Source organism: Phocoena sinus, chromosome 12 (genome assembly GCF_008692025.1).
Source record: "Phocoena sinus isolate mPhoSin1 chromosome 12, mPhoSin1.pri, whole genome shotgun sequence".
Taxonomy (NCBI): domain Eukaryota; kingdom Metazoa; phylum Chordata; class Mammalia; order Artiodactyla; family Phocoenidae; genus Phocoena; species Phocoena sinus.
The window spans coordinates 25694117-25717213 of NC_045774.1; the positions used below are offsets into that span (position 1 = coordinate 25694117).

The 23097-nt window shown below is 40.6% G+C and overlaps 1 protein-coding gene across 1 annotated transcript in view; it reads right to left on the bottom strand.

Annotated features, from left to right (window-relative positions):
• ARFGEF3 (ARFGEF family member 3) overlaps window positions 1-10586 on the bottom strand; it is a 181759-nt gene extending 171173 nt beyond the window's left edge. Inside the window, exons 1-2 of the mRNA XM_032651324.1 lie at window positions 10502-10586; window positions 3598-3649 (exon numbers count right to left, since the gene is read on the bottom strand). Of these exons, the coding sequence (XP_032507215.1) occupies window positions 3598-3649; window positions 10502-10586 (137 nt within the window). The remainder of the gene's footprint in view (window positions 1-3597; window positions 3650-10501) is intronic.
• Window positions 10587-23097: the final 12511 nt, after the last annotated feature.

The window sequence follows — 23097 nt, forward strand, 5'->3', positions numbered from 1 at the left end:
TCTGACCACTCCTTCATTCCAGCTAAAACTTTTTTCTGTGGGTTTCTCCCCTTCAGTGCCTTATGCATGACCAACTCCAGTCACCAGAGTCACTAAAAGCATTCACGTGACATCTAGACTTTTGTTTTCACAAGAAGTCCTCAGAGCAATCAATGGCAAAAAAAAAAAAAGATAATACAACCATAGTCCTTTCAAGGTTTCAATTTTCTTCTGGTTTGAGCTATCGCTACTAACGTACACAATTGATCAGAACAGTATTAGTCATTATCTATCAGAATGTTAATGTATTTAACTTGAAAAGCAGTCAATTAATGGCAAAAGAAAAAATAAGAAAATCAGCACAGCAAAAGTATTTGACGCACAGCAAAGGAAACCATAAACAAAACGAAAAGAAAAGCCAGAATGGGAGAAAATATTTGCAAACAAAGCAACTGACAAGGGATTAATTTCAACGGGAGAGGCCACAGCAGTGAGAGGCCGGCGAACTGCAAAAAAAAAAAAAAAAAAAAAATGCCTGTAAGTTGAATCAGAGGATTAAAGGAAAACTGATTCACAACAGAGGGGGAAAGTCCACTATGGTGTATGTTCTCATTATATCACTTCCCTGATACCAAATGAAACAGACAATCAGACTTGATTCAATAGCTCATTTTTGTTCTAATTATGGCTTATTCCTACACCCTAAAAAAGGCTTTGAAGGGCTCCCAACTATTACAAATCACAGTCAGACTGAAACCTTCTGATATGCATAAAATTCTACAATAAATGTATACTTGGTGCCTCTTAACAGTGTTTTCCAGCTACATTTGTCTTCATTCTCCTCCCTCGGAATATAAAACTGAGTGCAAGGCTTAAATCTGCTATGTCTCATCCATACACTCAGTTCTCTGTACAAGAATGCCTGACGGACTTTGTCGCACATCTGGAATACAATGACGCACATTTCTCCGTATACAGGATGACATCACCAGCTTTTTATCATTCGGACAAATACTCTGAATCATATTTCTAATAATGGTGAAGATATGTAAACACACACACACACACATATATTCATATTCATCCACGGTTCCTCATCCAGCAACTTTCCCACCAATTTTGTCATTACCTCCTATGGTTGAACAAGATGGCCAGCTGGCTCTGGGGTAAAGCTCAAGACCATGGACAAAAGCAACGCTCAGTGGCTAAACGGGATCAAACACGGCCCATTAACACTGTACTTTCTCCAACTCATTTGGTCACACACACACCTAGAGTTGGAAAATGTCAGTTGTCTTTTGATGAACATTCCCAGGCACTGTACCAGGAGCCTCTTCTGGTATCATCATCACCTTCTTGCCCCTAACACTGAAGGCAAACCTTATCAGAGACCCAAAACCATAGAAAGTCTCACTGTAGCTTCAACAACCCTTTGGATAGAGAAACAACCTTTAGAGCAGTATCATCAAATGTTTTCACTCATACAGCCACTAAGAAAATTTTAAAATTCCACTTTTCACACATTTTAAGTTGACATTTAAATTTCTCAACCGTAATTTTAATTAACGGCAAAGGTTGTAATTCTGGCATATTGGAATTAGTAAAATTCTAATTAAAACGTATCACTCATTTCAAGGTATCTAATGAAATCCAAATACCACACCAATTTGAAAACCACCTTCGTCCATCAAAAAATATGTGAACAAACTCTTCTTTTAGAGTAAAAATGGCTGTATTGTTTGTTCTTTTGTCACAAAAATGTGTATAAAGTGAGTTTTAAAAATTTCCTGTGGCTATAAGGCTTAAAAGTGTTCCATTTTCTTCTGATGCAAATGATTGATCCAAACAACATTAATTATAAGAATGTTAATATAGTTAACATGGAAATTACAATTTTATTGGAAATGTATTTCTAAAGAAATGGACAGGGCTTGTTTATTTTTCTCAACTAGTTCATGTATCTATAGATAAATATTCTCTATTGCTAAAATAAGGTGGGGTTTAACATCAATTCCATACCTTTTTTTCCCAGGTTTAAAGACATAAGTGATAAGAAACGATTTTTTATATAAGAAAGGAATGAAGGAGATTTATCATCAAAAAGTCTTTTTGTCTATTATCTCATAACTAGATTAGCTCCTCCTTCAATTTTGTTGAAAGCCAAGAAGTAAAAACTAACCTGCAAAAAGATGCGTACCCTGATCATTGTATTCATCCCCTTTATCAACACAGACACTAATATTTTCATAGTCCTTTGTTGGTAGGAAGAGGGTTTTGCACCCCAGGAAAACACACCACAGTCAGATTCGGGATGGGATGGGTAACAGCTGTCCTTTGTCAGGAGAAGGTTAAGAAGTGAAATGGAAAAGGAGACGTGGCAAAATCAGTTCTGAAGCAAATAATTTTAAGACAGGGTACCTATAGAAATTGGGAAATCGTCTCCTTTAAACCATCCACGCCTTAGTATCTCTTGGAGTGTTTTCACATGGATACCCCAGCTGGAATATACCTCCTCCAGGCAAGAATGTTGCTGCCAGACATTCTACCCATGTAGAAGCTTTATATCCACAAAAGTACACTTGGTTTGATTAACATATGAATTACCTTACAATATATCAGCCTGTAGCAGACACTACAGAAGTAATATATTTTTAAAAAAGACAGAAACATAACTCTCGTTCAATCTACTTGAAAAGAGAGAAAATACCTAATAGATCAGTGTCCTGACAATATAGAAACTATACGCAACAAAAGATTGTTTTTAATAATCTCAAAGAAAAATCTGGAAATGATCCAAATGTCTAACAATAAGAAAACTGCGAAATAATTTATGTTGCAGCAGCCATACAATGGACATATATGCGATATTTTAATTTGAAGAACATATATTGACATTCGAAAATGTTCTTCATATGGTGCTGACCGAAAAAACAAGCAGGAAACAAACTTGTAAATAAAACTTCATATTAATTTGTATGTGTGCTGGGAGGAAAGTCTATTAAGAAAATCTATTAAGCCATGTTCAGTGGTTATCCTTAGGTGGTGTAATTATGGGTAACTTTCTTATTTGCTCTTTCCCAATTTCCACAAAAAGCATGTATTTCTCTCACGATGGTGGAGTGGGGTGGGGAGTGGGAAGTTGAGGAATTGGGGAAATAGATTCACTGTCTCAGGGCTGCTGCTGATGCCTATAGAGTTTGCAAGATGGTGTCCAACCAAGGGACCAGTGAGAGCTTAAATCCAACCCACACGGTGCAGGGCTGCTCTCCCACTAAGGGGGAGCCATTTCCCAACTCACAGTGGAAGATTCTGTCCACTGTCCACATCCACTCACTTAGATTTTGGTCATTTCTCTCCTTGACCAATTTTATCCTTTCATCCCTGACTTCCACAGCTGGTTCCTTTGGATTACTGACTTTATTCACTCCAAGACAGGTAGAAATCAGTGCAGTCAGCTTCCCATCATGCTAACCTCATGAAATATCCCAGTTCACTGAGGCAAAAAAGCCACTAGTCAGCAAGTAAAATGCTATAAACCAGTGAGGTTTTCTGGCCCTTCAGGAGAGCACAGTGGGCAATTTTTACTTCCACTATATTATACAACTCCAGTCTCCTTACCTCAGCAAGTGTGGAGGGATCTTGACAATGGTATCCACGCTATCCAGGGTTTCTGCAAAGGGAAAATTACAAAGTTAAAAATAAATATGTAAAGACTGAGAATTTAGATTGTATACAAATTTCACCGTTAGTTTCTTTTTTCCCCCTGGAAATTCCTATAATTATAAATAGTCAATTCTCAATTATCTGCACGCAAATCATCCATACTTAAAAATCCTTTTCCTTTGCTATAGCCCACAAGACTTCCTCTCAGAGCTTAAAGATTAGGACGCATTTCGCTTAGAGACAGAATAAGTAGTTAAATTCCTAACCTGAAACAGAGTGCCAATTTAATCTAGTTGCACCTGGCTAAAAAAGTTGCATTCTTGCAATAACAATAGAGAAAGAAAAGCTATTTCCTTGAAAATACCGTTTTAATACCCTTAAATAATAACTTATACTTGTGAGAGACTTTCAAGTTCACAAAACACTTTATGCAACAGCTCATCTCACACACATTTAGGACATGGCAGATGAAACTTTTTAAAAATCATACTATAGTTAGGGATACTGACTGGGAGGCTCATCCCCCAAGTCTCATGACTCTGACCTGGATGTTCAGTACTTCACCATTGTTGTGGATTATTCACCCTCTTGCTGCCTCCGGTTGTTGAGATAATGAAACATTCACTATTCTCTTCAAAAATAAAAACTGTTCTATTTCAATAGCTCCAACAATCCTGCACCCAATTCCAATGTGTGTGCGCGTGCACGCGTCAGGGTTGGGGGGGATGGTTTTCCCACACCAACAAGCAATTCCCTGACAGCAGCTGGGTGTCCTCCAATTTAACTCAACTCTGACACGAACTGGAGAGAGCATCAGCACACCGCCCCCCCCCCCCCGAACCCCACCTTCAGATGCCAATCTCAAGTCCGGTTGTCACCTGGGCTTCTGACCGACTGGCTAGAAATTAAAGTTTCCAACAACCCCCTCCTTGGGTTTAACTAATTTGCTAGAATGGCTCACAGAACTCAGAGGAACTCTCACCTAGTAGATTACTGGTATGTTACAGGATATAACTCAGAAACAGCCAGATGCTAGAGATGCATGAGGCAAGGTGTGGAGAAAGGGCAGAGAGAGTCCTTGCTCTCTAGGTGCACCACTCTCGCCAAATGTCCCTGTGTTCATTGGCCGGGAAGTGCTCCAAACCCCATCCTTGGGGGGTTTTACGGAGGCTTCATTACATAGGCATGATTGATTGGCCACTGGTGTTTGAACTCAATCTTCAGCCCCTCTCCCCTCTGTGGAGGTCAGGGGGGTGGGACCGAAAAGGATGGTTTTCCTGGCAGCCAGCCCCCATCCGTCTGTGTGGTCCAACAATCACTTCATTAACCTAACAAATGACTCTATAGCTCTCTTCACTTGGGAAATTCCAAGGGTTTTAGGAGCTCTGAGCCAGAAACAGGGACCAAGACCAAATATATATATTTCTTATTATAAATCACACACTCCAACCGGTCTCCAGTTTTTCTGTTCAAACTCTTGCCTTCTCTCTTCACTGTTTAGAGTCAACAAGCCCTGTCAATCTGAACTATTTTTACTGGGGAAGGAGAAACATCTCTCCCCACCCTGCTACCAGATCAGAGGGAACAGTGGACACCAAATGTATCCCTGAGACTCAGGACTGAGAACAGGCCAAAACATGATGATAGCGTCTGGGCCCGCTGTGGTCCATGGGGCAAAACAGTGGGTGTAAGCCAGACAGATAGCAAAATAGAAAGATGGATCAGCTGGGTCGGTGATGCTGTGGTCACAAGGCCAAGGGAGGAACTAGAAGGACTGAAGTCAGTTCTTAAGATGAGACAGGATAATGAGAAAACAAAAGCCTGAGATGCAGATGGAGGGAGTGAGTCTGCACCTCATGGGTGAGTCCAGGCTAGCAGTCAACAGGGCAGAGCCAGTGCCCAGGACAACTTGACGCTGCTTCCCAAGAAGAGGGTCTGACGCTGAACAACCAAATCGCTGTGGTTTTCCTCATCACACAGAAGGGTTTATATTCAACTCAGGATGTGCAACAGGGCCCAACTCTACAAGTGCTAACAGAGAGCTAGAGGAAAGGGAAAAGAGAAAGGCAGTCACAGAGCAGCCATAACGAACCCATCCTGTTCCAGAAGGGACGCCGGGTAGGAAGCTGCATCGGGGGTGGCATGTCAGAGCACAGGTGACGGATGTAAATGTGGGCATCGCATTCTCTGAAACTGAAGCTGTGGCTCTCAAAGTGTTCAACTCCAGTCGGGCTGCGAGTCAGAGACCAGAGCTCACGGCTCATTCTTGTGAAACGCAAACTTTTAGGCTGGCGAGGAGCTGCAAAGGGGACTGAGCAGCTCAAAAGGTCGGATCGAAACGGACGGGATGCGGGCATGAGGCCAAGGTCAAGTGGGGGCCCAGTGTGGCTGAGAGGACTGGTAAGAGGGATGTGAGAATGGTCTGCTAGACTGAGGTCAGAGTACCTTATTCTTCAGTCGGTGGAAGAACAGAGGAGAAAGTCAGATCGCAGTGAGTTGAAAAGTAAGCAGGAAGTGAGGATGTGGACACAATCACTACATTCCCTTTTTTTTTATTATTAATTTTTATTGGAGTATAGTTGCTTTACAATGTTGTGTTAGTTTCTACTGTACAGCAAAATGAATCAGCTATACATGTACGTATGTCCCCTCTGTTTTGGATTTCCTTCCCATTTAGGTCACCACAGTGCATTAAGTAGAGCTCCCTGTGCTATACAGTATGTTTAGTTACATTCACTTTTTAAGAAGGTTAGCTGTGAAGGTAACAGATGCTGTGGCTGGAAGGAAAAGTGGGTGGAGAGATAGACGGAAGGATGATGGTTAGATAGACCATCCTTCTTCTCTTACTTGGTATTCAGGCCTCTAATTTTCTTTCTCTTCTCCATTTTCCAAATCCATTCTACAGGAGCTCCCTGATATATGCAAACACCTAAAGTTTCTAAAAGGGACATGGTCCAGTTCTAATGTTCTGTCATTCTATTTCATCCTGCCATTCCCAGCTCCCAAGCCTCCAGGATTGCCAGTGCTTGAAGGAGAATGCTATTCTTTCAGGCTCTCCACAGGCTGACCCAGTCCCTTGTTCTTTTCTATTCCTTAGACCATTTCCTCACTGACAAAAGTATCTAACCTAGATAGCTTAAAATAGAGAAAACGTACATACATGTTCCTTGCCCGTTATTATGCAGCCATTAAGAAAACTGATTTTCAGAGACATATTAATAATAAAGTAGAAGAAAAGCTGAAGTTGAAAAACAAGTAACAATCCGCCATATACCTAGAACCCTTTGCAGAAGGGAAATACTCCAAAATGTGATGAGTGTTTTCTCTGGGTGGTGGCATTATGGGTGATTTTAATTTTTTCTTTATAGTGTTCGAATATTTTTCAATATTCTAAAATGAGCATATGTAACTAGAAAACAAGACAAATGTCACTTAAAACCCAAATAAGACATTAACACGTTGATTTATTTATGTGCCGAACATGTGCCTCTCATATTGTAGGTGCAGAAGCCACAGACAAGCATACAGTCCCTGTGCTCAAGAAGCTCACGTCTACACTGTAGACATTTGTTGCTTTCGTTGACTGGCATCCACCCCACTGCCTCTGATGCAGCAAACCCTAATTTTGTTTTGAGGAAGCCATCCTTCCCTGACTCTGGGATTTCACTGGGCCTTGTAGCCAGCTAGCCCAGAGGACTGGTTCAGGGATACATACTCAACCCATCAGGACAAAGAGAGAACTGTGACACCAAGGGCTGGGTGGGAGTGACTGGAAGAGCCCCACTCTCTTGAGATGATCCCATGATAGGCCAAGTGGGAAATGACCCCTTTCTCCTGTAAAGGCCTAAACGAGGAGATGCTCGCTCGCTCTCTCTCTTCTATGACAGTTTTAATGGGAGATGACTCCTCTCTCCTGTGATGGTCTAAATGTCTTTCTCCTATAATAGTGGGAGATGAGCTCTTTCTTCTGAGATGGAATAAGTGTGAGGATGACCCCTCTCTCCAATGGTACTTTTGATAAGAGATGACTCTTTCCTGGGATGGTCTAAATGTCATGGTGACCCCTCCTCCCTATAATGGCCCCAAGTGTAAGATGACCCGTCTCTCCCATGATGGTCTAAGTCAGAGACGATCCGTCTCTCCTGAGATGGTCTAAGTGTGCTGATTCATGAACCCAAAGCTGTGGAGACTCATGCCGAGAATGTTCATCATCCCAAAAGAGCAGAGCGAGGTCCTTGAAACAGTATCTAATTCCTGAACCAAACTCAACCCACAGCTAGCCTTCAAGGGGTATTTAGTTCGTAGTGAATACATGCTATTTTGCTTAAGTCTGCTTGAATCAGCTTTTTTGGTCTCCTGAATCCAGTATATTTCTCAATCATTCTGCCCCTAAAAGAGGAGCTTTGTGCATAACCCCCTATAATCCCCAGCAGCAGGTGCTATAAGAGGGTCCTGAGAGCAGGGCTCAGAGCCCAGAGGAGCAAGTGATTCGACTGCAGAGCTCAGGGGAGCCTTCGTATGTGAGCTGGGCCTTGGGATTCTGGAAAGGGAAGCTGCGGCAGAAGGATTAGCACAAGCCCAGGCAGAGAAGTGGGCAGCACATGGCATGTACAAGAAAGTACGTGGCTTACTGGGGACCGACAAACCCTTGCTATGGGGGCGATGGGAAAGAAGGCTGGGGCTAGATTCCAAAAAGCATTCTAAGGAATTCACACTTTACTCTAAAAAAAAAAAAAAGTATGGGGGCTGAGGAGTGAAAAGCATTTTATAGCAAAAAAAAAAAAAAGATGGAACAGTGGAAAATGGACTGGAGTGGGAAAGAGAACAGGAAACCATACCTTCATGTCTTTGTTTCTGCCTCATTCTCCCTCCAACATACCCTTCTAACAAACTAATTATAGGGAGAGAGCATTTTATTCATCTTTCTATCCCCACTGCTCAGTACAGAGGAGGTCTTAATAAACCTTTGCTACATAAGTGAAGAAGAGAAGAAACCCACAGCTTACCCATTCTCCGAGTCCAATTTACTTCAAAAGCCCCACCAGCTCACACCAATCCCCCCAGCACACCCCTGACCCCACATTCATCCCCTCTTCTTTGATCTCTTTTCCTGGTTTACTCATTCCAACCTGCACAATGAATTCCCCACACTGTTATTTAACTGTTTCATGAGCTCCCATCTCTTCTTGCTTACTAAGAACAGCCACTGGGAAAAGAATCACATCTACTCTTCCAGACAGGCTGGACTCCAGGCTCTGCTCAGATCATCTACCTGCCTCAGCTCTGGGCTTCCCGGTCACTTCAAGGACCTAAACTAGGCAACACTGCACTTTAACTTAACAAGATGTTGAGTATCGACATTCAAATTAAAAATACTAGATTCCTCTCCTCCTCCCTGTTATCTAAATCTGCTTAACTTACAGCAAAATAATAACGAGTACAAGGAATAGCATGTTTAGAGTGCAGTCAGCCCTGCTTTATTATGTTACCCAGCCATCTGTGACCCTTCATTAGAGGCATTTGAGAATCTACCCTGATCACGCTGCTGAATGACAATGGCAATGCAAAAATAGTACTGTGGCTTTAAGAGCCTTGCTTCTCACTTATGTACCTGGTCCACATTTTTTTTTCCTCTAACAGTAAACAAATGGCCAAGTTCTGATTCTGCCTATGAGATAAACTTCCTAGACAACATTCTAGGAAATTTTGTGATGATAGGCAGACATAAAAAAAAAAAAAAAATGATGTGGCTGTGATTGTTTGTACACACACACTCAAACATATGTGAATTCAGACCTAAATATTAACCGAGTCACCAGCTAAAGCACCATCAGAATTCTCCATTTAGTGGAAAACCTGCTAATAGCCCTCCTCTATCTCTTTTCAGGCTGTACCACAGTACAGTGTCGTGACAAGCACTGATGGCTCTTTGGTTGAGAGAGAAAGGGATTCAATTTTATGTTTTAATTAAGTGGCAACTGAGGGATCACATGCAGGCTTGGGCAAGGCCAGAGGCCAAGAGAGCTGCCCTGGTTTCTCCTTCGCCTTTCCTTTTTTTTTTCTCCTTAAGCATCACTGTCTCCTGAGCATGCTCCTGATCTCTCCACATTCCCACCCAGACAATTTTGATTGCCCACGTTCTTGCCTAATTGGAATGTCATTCAATTTTCTCCGAGGTTGAGTTCTACAACCTGAGTCTGATGGGAAACACAAATTTGCTACCTGGAACTTCTTTCAATGCTTGCACAGCTCACAAATCTAAAATCCCACCTGTCTGAAGGGCAGACGACAACAGAATTGCAGAGGTAACACCATCCCACCCGTATGTTATTCTTCATGTAGAATAACCATGAAAGCTAATACTTAACAAGCTGGCCTCTATCAGGAGAATCAAATTAAACAAGCTATTCCTTCCCGGTTACACTCGCCAAGGTTTTGAGATCGGGGTTGATGGTTCAACTTCCCTCTTGCCCACAAGCGCTTCGGAATCAGGCCCCTGGATTCCCACCGGCTTGCGGTCCTGACTCGGAGATGGGTGACCACCGTCCGCCGTGCTGGGGATCTGAAGAAAGGGGCCGCCCAGAGGGGAGGACGGCGTTTCCCCGTTAAGGTTTGGAAGATGATAAAGAGACCAGAGGAGAGGCGGATGGATGTCAACGCCCGAACCCAAATTCGCGTATCACACATCAGTTTACCGAGGCAACTCTCGCAATTGCGCGAAATGCTTCGATCACAGATGCTCAGCGAAAGCCCCCCACGCAGAGGGGCCATTGCAGCCAGCCCGCGCGACCCTCCGGCGGCGGCGAGCAGGACCCACCGGCAGGTGCCCTACGCCCCGCGCCCCGCTCGGCGCGCTTACCAAGGGCCCAGGTGCAGCTCTCTTTGATGGCTTTGTACTTGCTCCCGGACGCTTCCTTCTGCAGCTTCCTTAGGATCTCTTCCATCTTGACCTTCGCCGGGGGCTGGCCGCAGACAGCAAGGGGAGCGCACGCGAGGCCCGGCGGGGACGCCGCCGCTACCGCAACCCGGCCCTGGGCGCCTAGGCTGCCGCTGCGCTCGCCCCGCTCCGACCCCGCGCGGCGGCTGATGAATCACGCCCGCTCCATGCAGCGGCCACGTCAGGCCCGGAGCCCCGCCCGCCGCCCCGCCCGCCGGGTCAGGTGCGCCCAGCGCGCGGCGACGGCCACGGCGACGGCGGGCTGGGGATCGGAGGCCGCGACTCGGCCCTGGCCCCCGAGGCGGTCCCGGGGGCACGGAGGCTCGCGGAAAGGTGGAGGTGGACGTCCTGGGCTGGCTCGCAGGCTGGGCGTTGGCCGGGCTCGGCCCAAGGGAGCGTCTGGCTGCGGCCGGCAGCGGGCGGGGAGGGGCCTCGTCGCTGCTCCCGCCACACCCCCATCCGGAGCGGGCGGAGTTGGGGCGGCCCGGCCCCGGCTCGCTGAGCTCCCAGCGCCGGGTGGCGTGGCGCCCTCTGCGTCCCGCCATCCAGGCGCCTTTCCCTCGTTAGTGATGAGCAGCTCTTCTGGGCCACCCTCTGTGCCAGGCTCGGGCGCTACCTGTGAATAGACTGTGATTCTGCCCAACCACGTATTCCACACCATCTCACGTGTGTGTGTGTGTGTGTGTGTGTGTGTGTGTGTGTGTGTGATGAACATCCTCATTATACACAGGTTAATGTACTTCCCAAAGCAACAAGATTTGGACCCGAAACACACTCTTGCATCCAAAACCCCTTTTAAAAATCTCTCTTTATTCCCTTTCCATTCCTCTGTTGACCTGAATTGTTTTCCTCTGAAGAAAAATAAAGGCGGGGGCGGGCGGGGAAGTGGCGCACAAGGGCTACGTGACTTGGGTGGGGGTGGGAGAGGTGGACAGAGAAAGCTTCAGCAATGAAGAACCTTCAGGCCGAACTTGGGAGGCGGACGCGGACGTGGGGGGCCGGATGGGGAAGGCAGTGTGAGGCAGGACCTCTACTCTTGGGAGAGCACCTGTGTTTCAAGAACTTCAAGTCGGGTTCAGCGATGGGAGCCCTAGGATGGTTGCTGCAGGAAGAAAGGAGAGGAAAGCAGGAGTCTTATTTGGAGTCTCATTTTTTTTCCTGTTGTGCAAGCTGCGGTTGGGAACTAAGAAAGGATTTTAAGCATTTTCGTTGTTCTTTAGAAATGTAACTGTGGTGGTAGTGAGGAAGTTACATTTCAGAGGAGTAGACTGGCAGCTGGGAAAGGAGTAAGAAGATTCTGCAGTAATCTAGAAATAAGTTAAGCCGATGATAGATGGAAAGGAACAGAGGAAAATATAGCAAGAGATATTTAAGGTGTCGACGCAGTAGGATTTACTGACTGATCGAGGTAGTAACATATGGGATAACTTCCAGGTTTTTTGTTTGGGAAAATGGGAGGATGGTGGCCCCATCCTCCAAGTTAAAGAAGAGAGGAAGGGAAGGGTTTGGAATCCAGGGGATATATGAGTTCAATTTTGAACACGTTTAGGTTGAAATGGTTATGAGATACCATAAGGTGTTTTGTTTCTGGGCAGGAACTCAGGACAGGGCTCCGAGACAGAAATGAGGATTTGAAACCATCAAGTATTGAAAATTGTTGATGCCTAGGATTTGGCAAAGGTTGCTGGGAGGCAGTGGATCAAATGGGAAGAGCAGGAGGCCAGAGAGGAAATTGGGGGCCTCTTACCCTCAAATGATGGTCAGAGGAGGCTGAGAAGGAGCAGTTAGAAACCCGCAGTGCGGGAAGGAGGGCAGCCAGGAAAGGGAGTGTCACAGGAGGGTGTCCAACAGATGGGGCGTGTTCAGACTGCTGCTTAAGCCCTCTTGGTAGTGAGGAGGCAAAACTTGCAAAGTCTAGCCCCCTAGGGACCCTTCTCACATCCACACACCTTATGAAACCATCATTTGAAGAAGTGTTTCCAGTGCTTAAAAAAAAAAGTTCAAAAACACTGTAGTCGATAATATAATTATGTTAGACTACATTGTTAACTATTTGGAAATATACATAGAGAGATCACAACTTTATACCATATAGAGAAATAAATTACAAATGTGTTAAAGAGTTAAATTTAAGAACTGAACCATAGAAGGTTTAGAAGAAAATGTAAGTGAATATACTTATCTTAATGTATTAAGATTATTTCTAATAAACCAGCTAAGGAAGAAACTGAAAGGCAAACAGATTTGACTATTTCAATATGTAGAAGCTTTATGTCAAAAGTTCCATACAAAATATGAAAAGCAAATGACATTCTGAGGAGCAGATTGAAAAGAGAGTAACTCACCTTTTAATTTTATGTGTAGTTATGTTTTTTACTCTTTTTAAGATTATTATCTTTATAATTAAAAACAAATTCACTTAAGCTATACACCAGAAAAATAATATTTCAGAGATAAAATGATTCAATAGCTTTGTAAAAAAGCTTTTACAAAGTATTAAAAAAAACAGATGCACACTTTAAAACAATAGGCAATATTATGAAGTCATTTCACAGAGGAATAAATACAAATGACACAACCTATGAAAAGTGTTCAAGCAACTACTAATCAAAAGGGCACAAAATCTTTCAATAAAAGGTGATTTTCTTTTTAATAAAATTGGCTAAGAGGTTTAAAATACTATTGCCTGGTGTTAGTAAGGAGCTGGCCAATTAGGTCCTCTCATGTTATGGGTGCTGGTGGAAGGATAACTTGGTAACCATTCCTGGAGGGATTCTGAATGTGTTTATTGCAGAGGTATGGCTCCAACCCAGAAATCCCACTTTTAGAAATTCATCTTAAGCAAGTGATTATGGAAGTGGATAAAGGTTTTGTTTTGTTTTTTTTCCACAAGGATTTCAGTGTGTCATTCATTTATCTTTAAAAATTGAAAACTATCTAAATGTCCAGCAACAGAGAAATGGATAATTTATGATGTATGTATCCATAAAGCAGCAAAGTATATAGCCTTTAAGATTAATGCAGGAGAGGAATATTGAATGACATGAAAAGCAGTTTCTACTGTATAGTTAAATGAAATAGAAGGTTGTAAAATGCTATGTACTTCTTTGCACTAAATGATCCCCATTTTATTATTTAAATATTTGATATGGATGTACATATGTTTTAAAATATGTACATATATATAAATGGAAAATAAACATAAACTGCTTATCTCTGATGGGGTTATAGGTGAGTTTACTTTTTCCTTGAACATTTTTACTTTTATGATTGCAAATTATTTTTTTTAAGTGGTGGGAAAATGAAATAAAAGTAGTATCCGGGCAACAAGGTCAATGGCCACAGAGAGGACAAAGATAAACACAAAAAAGGATTAAATGGATGTGAGAGTTTAGTCAGGAAGCCTGCCCCAGAAGAATAATGAGGGCAGAATCTGGTTGCAGTGGATTAAGAGCAGGTAGAAACACATGTCTAAATAACCCACTCAAGATATTGGCTGTGAAGGAAAGTAAGAGTAGAATAGTTAAAAGACCTTTGTTTTAAAAAATGTCAACTCACAGCAAAAAATGTCCTGAGTCCACCCAGTATACACATAGGTACATGTATAGCTAGATTAAAAAACTGAAACAGGGCTTCCCTGGTGGCGCAGTGGTTAGGAGTCCGCCTGCTGATGCAGGGGACCTGGGTTCGTGCCCCGGTCCGGGTGGCTGGGCCTGTGAGCCATGGCCGCTGGGCCTGCGCCCAGAGCCTGTGCTCTGTGATGGGAGAGGCCACAGCAGGGAGAGGCCACAGCAGTGAGAGGCCTGCGTACCACAGAAAAGAAAAAAAAAATAACAAAAAAAAAAACTGAAACAAAAATTTTATTTCTAGAAAAATACTTACTGTTAAATAAAATAGAATTACTATCAAATATGATTTTTATGCATTGTCGCAGGCACACCTACCCGTTTGGAAATTCAATCCAGGTTGGAGACATGAACACAATGCTACATGTGTGACACAGGTGCTTTGTGCTTTGATGTCTATTTCTTTCCACTGTTTTTAGTTATGTTGGTTAAAAACTCTGGTTCACAAACAAATAAGTGGTGTGGATGCTATTAATAACAATATACTCTACTTAGCGATAGAAATTGCAAATTTCAGTGAAGTCTTCTTTAATCTTAATCTAAAATGGTGATAAACTTATAATCATTCTTTAAGATATTTGAATAACAAAGTATTAGTAATCAGTTTCCTTCTTTGGGCATCAACTTTAACTCAAATATGCATCTGGGATTTTAAAAAACAAATGGATCTTTTATCTAAATGCTTTTCCTTGATATTTCAAATTTCTTTTTTGGAAATGTTTGAAGTTTCAAACACATACTCGCAATATTATTAGTATCTTTCATTTTATTCCATTCAAAATGTTTTCATTAATAATGTTCTCTTCCTGTGTTGCAAAATGTTGAGGACATATAGTAACCACAGTGATTACTTAAAATGTATTTTGTAACTGTTGGATATCGTCAACATCTTGAAATATATTTTTACTTTTCCCCTATAGATCCAAATTCAGTTAATTAAAAATGTCAAAAAAATCTAGTTATATGTGCCAATTTTGTTACTGAAACATCATCTCCAAAAATGTTAGCCAAAGGAGATAGCTTTTAAACAGAAAAATGTTTTTTAGTTCATATAGCTTAATTAGTATTTTCCTCATAGCAATCAATTACTCCAGTATGATATAACATATGCACATATTATTCAATGGAAAGGCTAACAAAGATCCAACAATACAGTGGTTTACAGAACACAGATTTTATTTCTCGCTTAAATTAAGTCCTGAGTTGGTGGTGCAGGTTGATACAGCAGTTCCAGGAGATCATTCAAGGACCATGTATCTTACATTTTACTCCTCTACCATCCCAGAGCAAGTTGTTCTCATCTGTGTGACCAAGGATGGGTCCTAGGCAGGTTGTGCTCTAGTTCACAGGAAGAGGAAGAGAGAGTAAAGGAGTCCAGGTCTCAGATGTAGATGTCACACAAATCCATTTTCCTATATTCCATTGGTGAAGACAGTTGCAGAGACACACCTGGGTACAGTATAGTCCATCTGTGCCCCCAGGACCCCTGCCACAGCTCTGTTCCTGTGGCAGAGAGAGGAGGATTTGGTGGGTGACAGCTAATCTCAGCCACACCTTGAATTTCTGAACAAAGCACATCAAAAAGTGCTTTCTCTTAATGAAATCAAACAACTATGATTGGTTTTCAAGAGATTCAGTAAAGACTCAGTAGAATCCTTAAGATGCCAAATCTTAACAATGTGTGAAACAGTAATTCCAAATAGTAAAGTAGATGGTAATTTCTAATAATATTTTAAATTACTTTGTTATGTTTCCTGGTCATATTTACTTCTGAATCACTTGCAATTCTGTTACAATTTGCCAGTTTAATTTATGTTTTCCAAATAATATATTTTTCTAATTTTATCAGGTTACTTAAACCAGTTATGGGTTAGGTTAAATTTAAACAACACAATAAATCCTTTATAAAAATTGTCTTGTCATATACATTTGGCGTAAACTGAAAGTATATTAGTGCTTTTGTTAAGTAGAGTCACATAACCTATGTCTGCTCACATCAACCTAATACGTATTAATTCTATTCTATATGTTCTATAGAACCACAAATGTGTTTAAGAGAATGTCTTATCACTTAGAAGTATATTTTTAAATTTCTCAGCTGATTTATCATTAAGAATCATATTCATCATGTCCATGTATGCTGAGAATAGTTTTTTCAGTAACTGTGAGTAATTTTCTCTCTCGCCACACATATGCAACTAAATATGATAGTAATATTTTTTCATTAACTGACCTGAAATAGTGTTGACAAATTTATGTCTTTTTTTCTTTCTTTGAAAATATTTGAGGGCCTTACCAACCAGTTTGGCTTGTATTTCCAAGTTTATATGTGTGTGTACAAATTTAAACTTTCATTTGCAAAAATATTACAAATAATAAAGTTTCAGTGGTGTTGAGCATTTGACAAACTATATTTAATCTTTACTAAGAAGGCTTGAATTTATTTTTTTGATTAAGCTCAAATTTTAAAATTTATTGATTAAAAGAAACATTTTCCCCAATGTTTTTACTATTTGTAGGTCCAGATCTGGCAGTTCAACCAGAACATCCTTCTGTGCTTTTTACATCATCATTCTCATTTCTTGTAATAATAAAATAAACTATTTTGAGAATAGCTTATACAGGTTTGATTAAAATGTACAATTATTGCAAAGCCAAAAATACCTAACAATTACACCTAATCCAAAAAAACGCATAACCAAAACTTGATGGGAAGTCTTGCCAATAGTGGATAAATTCTTCTAAACTTCATTTCATGATTAACTGTAAATTACACTGACACACATTAAACTATAAAACATTAACTTCCTGATACCATTATGGTCAAATCCAGAAAATCAAATGAGATAGCAGTGAACAGAAGAGTGAATGGCCGGCTGACTCCCAGCCAATGTGTATAGCCATTACATCCCCTCCACCAGCTGTCACTCAACTCAGGTTTCCCCAGTACTTGCTGCAATGTGGACAGCACCATTTAAAATATATATATTTTGATATTATTGCATTCTGATGTTGGAGGTGCCACATTACTTTACTTCTGAAAAGAATATTATCTGATGAAACAGACTAATTGATTTTACAATCCACTAATGGGTAGAGAACTGAAATTTGAAAAACACCAGACCAGCAGGAGATTTGATGGAAAGCATATTATACAGAAAAAAGACATAAAGGCAGAAGCTGAAGAGGTCGGAGGTAGCCAGCCTAATGGGTGAAACAAGTATTCTAAGAATATAGGGAAGATGGTATTTAGAGTACAGACAGAGTCGTTGGTCCAGTTAGGGGATGAAGGGCAATCTTCAGACAAGGAGGGGAAGCCAGGAGACTGAGTTTTGATAGTGTTTAGTTTGTTGATGTGGGGACAGGAATTTGTGGGAGCTACACCTGATAGCTTCTGCTTTTCTTGTGAATTAGGAAGACATTTATTGAGTGTAGGAGGAGAAGTGAATAGACAGAGGACCAAAAGTTTGGAAAAGAGAAAGAGAGATGACAAAGAATGCATAGAAGACTTCCTTGAAGTATTGAGAGCCTTAGTCTCTGAACCTAAATGTCTATGAACATTTAGGAAGCAGTCCCAATTCAGCAAAATTTCCAAGTCTGGTAATACCTAGTGAATTTGCTATTGCCTCAAATGCTGATCACAAAGGTTGATGGTGCTAAATCCATATTTCCAGCTCAAATCTCCCTTCCAAACTTATTTTACCTGATATTCAAATCATTGACCTTTTCACTTGCTCTGATGCCTAACTCACAGTATATTAATGAGACTTGTTTGCAACATCATTTAACCCAAATACGCACCGGTATAATCTAAAAGTAAAATAACCTTATTTTTGGGTTAAATTCAATTTTGTATTAAATTCAGCCTAGGAAAATAGCATTTAATTTGAAGATAGTTTATAAAATCATTTGTGATCTTGAGCATTTAAAAAAGTAAATTATTTTTTATTAGAGAAATGCAAAACTACAATGAGGTATCACCTCACACCAGTCAGAATGGCCATCATAAAAAATCTACAAACAATAAATGCTGGGAGAAAAAGGAACCCTCTTGCACTTTTGGTGGGAATGTAAATTGATACAGCCACTTTGGAGAACAGTATGGAGGTTCCTTAAAAAAATAAAAATAGAACTATCATACGACCCAGCAATCCCACTACTGGGCGTATACCCTGAGAAAACCATAATTCAAAACAAGTCATGTACCACAATGTTCATTGCAGTTCTATTTACAATAGCCAGGACATGGAAGCAACTTAAGTGTCCATCGACAGATGAATGGATAAAGAAGATGTGGCACATATATACAATGGAATGTTACTCAGCCATAAAAAAAACCAAAATTGAGTTATTTGTAGTGAGGTGGATGGACCTAGAGACTGTCATACAGAGTGAAGTAAGTCAGAAAGAGAAAAATAAATACCGTATGCTAACACATATATATGGAATTTAAAAAAAAATGTTCTGAAGAACCTAGGGGCAGGACAGGAATAAAGACCCAGACGTAGAGAATGGACTTGAGGATACGGGGAGGGGGAAGGGTAAGCTGGGATGAAGTGAGAGAGTGTCATTGACATATATACACTACCCAATATAAAATAGATAGCTAGTGGGAAGCAGCCACATAGCACAGGGAGATCAGCTCGGTGATTTGTGACCACCTAGAGGGATAGGATAGGGAAGGTGGGAGGGAGATGCAAGAGGGAGGAGATATATGTATATGTATAGCTGATTCACTTTGTTATAAAGCAGAAACTAACACATCATTGTAAAGCAGTTATACTCCAATAAAGATGTTTTAAAAAAGTAAATGAGTTTTAATACATTTAAAGTAACTTATATAATATATAGTGTACCCTTGTATAAGGATAAAAATTAAATATGAAAAATAGATAATATTAATAATTATTAACATTGAAAAATGATTCCTTTATTTGTAAAACAGTTTTCTATTTTAGTAATAATTAGTATGTACTTCAATGTGATACATTTGGACTTTTGCTTCTGGCTATGATAACAGCAGCTTATATTGGAACAAACTTACTGTTGAAAGCAATTGTAAAACTGTATTTAAAAAATTAAAAGCATTGTTTGAAGGCATCAAAAGCAACCAAAACTGCCAGGACTTGAAGGGCCAAGATCCTAGAGTGAAGGGGAATGCACAAAAGTGAGCAGTTGTTTACAGTTACTTTTTCCCCTTGGAGCACTTGCTAGTTCACATCATAGCACATAGAGGCCAAGCTGAAAATGGTAATCTAGAGATGCGAGAGTTCTCAAGGTATGGGATGATGAAAATTGTAGTTCTGAGTTATTAAGGCAATTAGAACATGAGGAAACAAGGTGGTAGGGAAAGGGGAATCACACAAACTTAAGGCTACATAAAATTATATATAACATTATAAACAATAAAATAAATAACCCCAAAAAGCTTGACACCTACTCATTAAAAAAATTTTAATGAACAGCCTTCCTCATAGTCGTGATAAATCTGTGTGTGTAGATGTGTATATGTATGTGTAAATATTGCTATACTTTTATGCAAATGAGGTAACATTATACATGTTCTTATACATTCTGCCTCTTTTCACTCAATGTTTTGTCACAGACAAGTCTTCCTTTTTAATGGCTGCTTATTATTCCTGTTGTATGACTCAATATATATTGTTGGTTCCAGATTTTACTATTATAAAGAAGACTTCAATGAACATTTAGTTATTATATTACTTCCCTACCTCCGTACATACCTTCCTAGAGTAAACTCCTAGAAGTGGAAGTGCTGAGTCAAAAAGCATACACAGTGAAAGGGTTTGACAACTTATTGCCAGAATATGATCAAGGTACACAGATATCTGTTTCCACAAACAGTACAGGAAAGAATCAGTATTGCTATTCTTCAGCATCACAATGTATTGAAAATTCCTCAGAAGGTTAGAGAAAGAGCCCTACAGCATATTATGGAAGCATTTATTATTCCTCAACAATGTGTCCATTTGAGATTCTGATTCCGAAGCAAGCACCAAAAAGAAGGACGGGACATAGACCCGAGATAAGAATGTTCCAGTCACCACTTCTATTCAACTGTATACTGACTAAAGATCTCAGGCAGCACAATGAAACAAGACAAAAAGTACAAGAATTAGAAAAGGAATAAATGAAATAGTCATTATTTGTAGGTGATATAATTATTTACAAGGAAAATCTAAAAGAATCTACAGATAAACTTTCAGAAATAATAAGGGTTTAGCAAGATTTCTAGATGTAGTATTAATATAAAAAGACAATTGCATTTCTATTCACGAGCAAAACCCCCCAAAATTTAGTAGCACAAAATAATATAAAGCATCTAGGAATAAATATAAGAAAATGTGTGCAAGAAAAAAAAAAAAAAAAAGAAAATGTGTGCAAGTCCTTTGTTCAGAATACTCCAAGTCTTTACTGAAGAATTTTAAGGAGATCCAAGAAAATGGAGAGATATACCTCATTTGTATAAAGAAGATGAAATATTGGGTAATAAGCAATTCCAGTGAAATTCCCAACAGGTGTTTTTATGGAGCAGAAATGGATGACTATAAAATTCATTTGGCCCCTTTGTCATAAATTAATTGAGCATATGTGTGTGTTGGTTTATTTCTGGGCTCTTTACTGTGTTCCATTGATCTATATGTCTATTTTTATGCCAATACCATACTGTTTTAATTACTATAGCTTTGAATATAGCTAAAGTAATATAGCCAAGAATGTACAATGGGGTATGTATGGTCTCTTCAATAAATGGGTTGGGAAAACTGAACAATGACATGCAGAGGAATGAAACTCAACCACTATCTTACACCATGGCAGGTTGAGAGTCCACCTGCCAATGCAGGGGACACGGGTTCGTGCCCCGGTCTGGGAAGATCCCACATGCTGTGGAGTGGCTGGGCCCATGAGCCATGGCCGCTGGGCCTGCATGTCCGGAGTCTGTGCTCTGCAATGGGAGAGGCCATAGTAGTGAGAGGCCCACGTACCACATAAAAAAAAAAAAAAAGAATTAGAGATTTGACATCAGACCTGAAGCCATAAAACTCCTAGAAGAAAACATAGGCAATAAGCACATTAATGTATGCCTTGGCAATGATTTTTTGAATCTGACACCAAAAGCAAAAGCAACAAAAGCAAAAATAAACATGTAGGACTACATCAAACTAAAAAGCTTCTACCCAGCAAAGGAAACTATCAACTAAGTGAAAAGGCAACCTACTGAATGGGAGAAAATATTTGCAAATTATACATCTGTTAAGGGGCTAACAATAAAAATACACAAAAGTTCATACAACTCAATTGCAAAAAAATTCAATTGAAAAGTTGGCAGAAGATCTGAATAAACGTTTTTCCAAAGAAAACACACAGATGGCTAACAGGTACATGAAAAGATGCTGAACATAATTGATCATCAGGAAAATGCAGATCAAAACCACAATGAGATATCACTTTACACATTTTAGAATGGCTATTATCAAAAAGACAAGAAATAATAAGTGTTGATGAGGATGTGGAGAAAACGGAACGCTTATGCTCTGTTGGTGAGAATGTAAATTGGTGCAGCCACTGTGGAAACCATTTTGGACATTCCCCAAAAATTAAAAAATAAAACTACCATACAATGCATCAATTCCACTTCTTGGTAGTTGTCTGAAGAAAATAAAAACACTAACTCAAAAAGATATATGAACTGCCATATTCACTGCAGCATTATTTACAATAGGCAAAACATAGAAATAACCTAAGTGTCCACTAGTGGGTGAATGGATAAAGAAGATGTGGTATATATACACAATGGAATATTATTCAGCCATAAAAAAGAATGAAACTTGCCATCTGTGACAATATGGATGGACCTCAAGGGCATTACACTAAGTAAAATAAGTCAGACAGAGAGAGACAAATACCATAGGATCTCACTCACTTATACGTGCAATCTAAAAAAAGCCCCAAAACAAAAACCATCAAGCTCATAGATATAGAGAACAGATTGGTGGTTGCCAGAGGTGGGGGGTGGGGGTGGGGTGGGAGAAATGTGTGAAAATTTTTAAAAAATAAAAATAAGTTTAAAAAAGAAAATAAAGGGACTTTGTAAGATCTTATGATCAAATTAAAGGAAAAGGTTTTAAGTTTAATTAGCTATGCATATTGCTATAAAAACCAATATCAAAAAGAAATCAGTCTTGAGATTAGGAACCAAGATGATGGAGTAGAAGGATCTGTTCTCACTCCCTCTTGCGAGAACAACAGAATCACAACTAGCTGCTGGACAATCATTGACAGGAAGACACTGGAACTCACCAAAAAAAGACACCCCACATCCAAAGACAAAGGAGAAGCCACAATGAGACAGTAGGTGGGGCGCAATCACAGTAAAATCAAATCACATAACTGCTGGGTGGATGACTCACAGACTGGAGAACACTTATAAAACAGAAGTCCACCCACTGGAGTGAAGGTTCTGAGCCCCACGTCAGGTTCCCAACCTGGGGGTCCAGCAACGAGAGGAGGAATTCCTATAGAATCAGACCTGAAGGCTAGCGGGATTTGACTACAGGATTTCGACAGGACTGGGGGAAACAGAGACTCCACTCTTGGAAGGCACACACACAGTAGTGTGTGCATCAGGACCCAGGGGAAGGAGTAGTGACCCCAGGGAAGACTGAACCAGACCTACCTGCTAGTATTGGAGGGTCTCCTGCAGAGGCGGGGGGTGGCTGTGGCTCACTGTGGGGACAAGGACACTGGCAGCAGAAGATCTGGGTAGTACTCCTTGGCGTGAGACCTCCCAGAGCCTGCCATTGGGCTCACTAAAGAGCCCGGGTAAGCTTCAGTGTTGGGTTGCCTGAGGCCAAACAAACAACAGGGAGG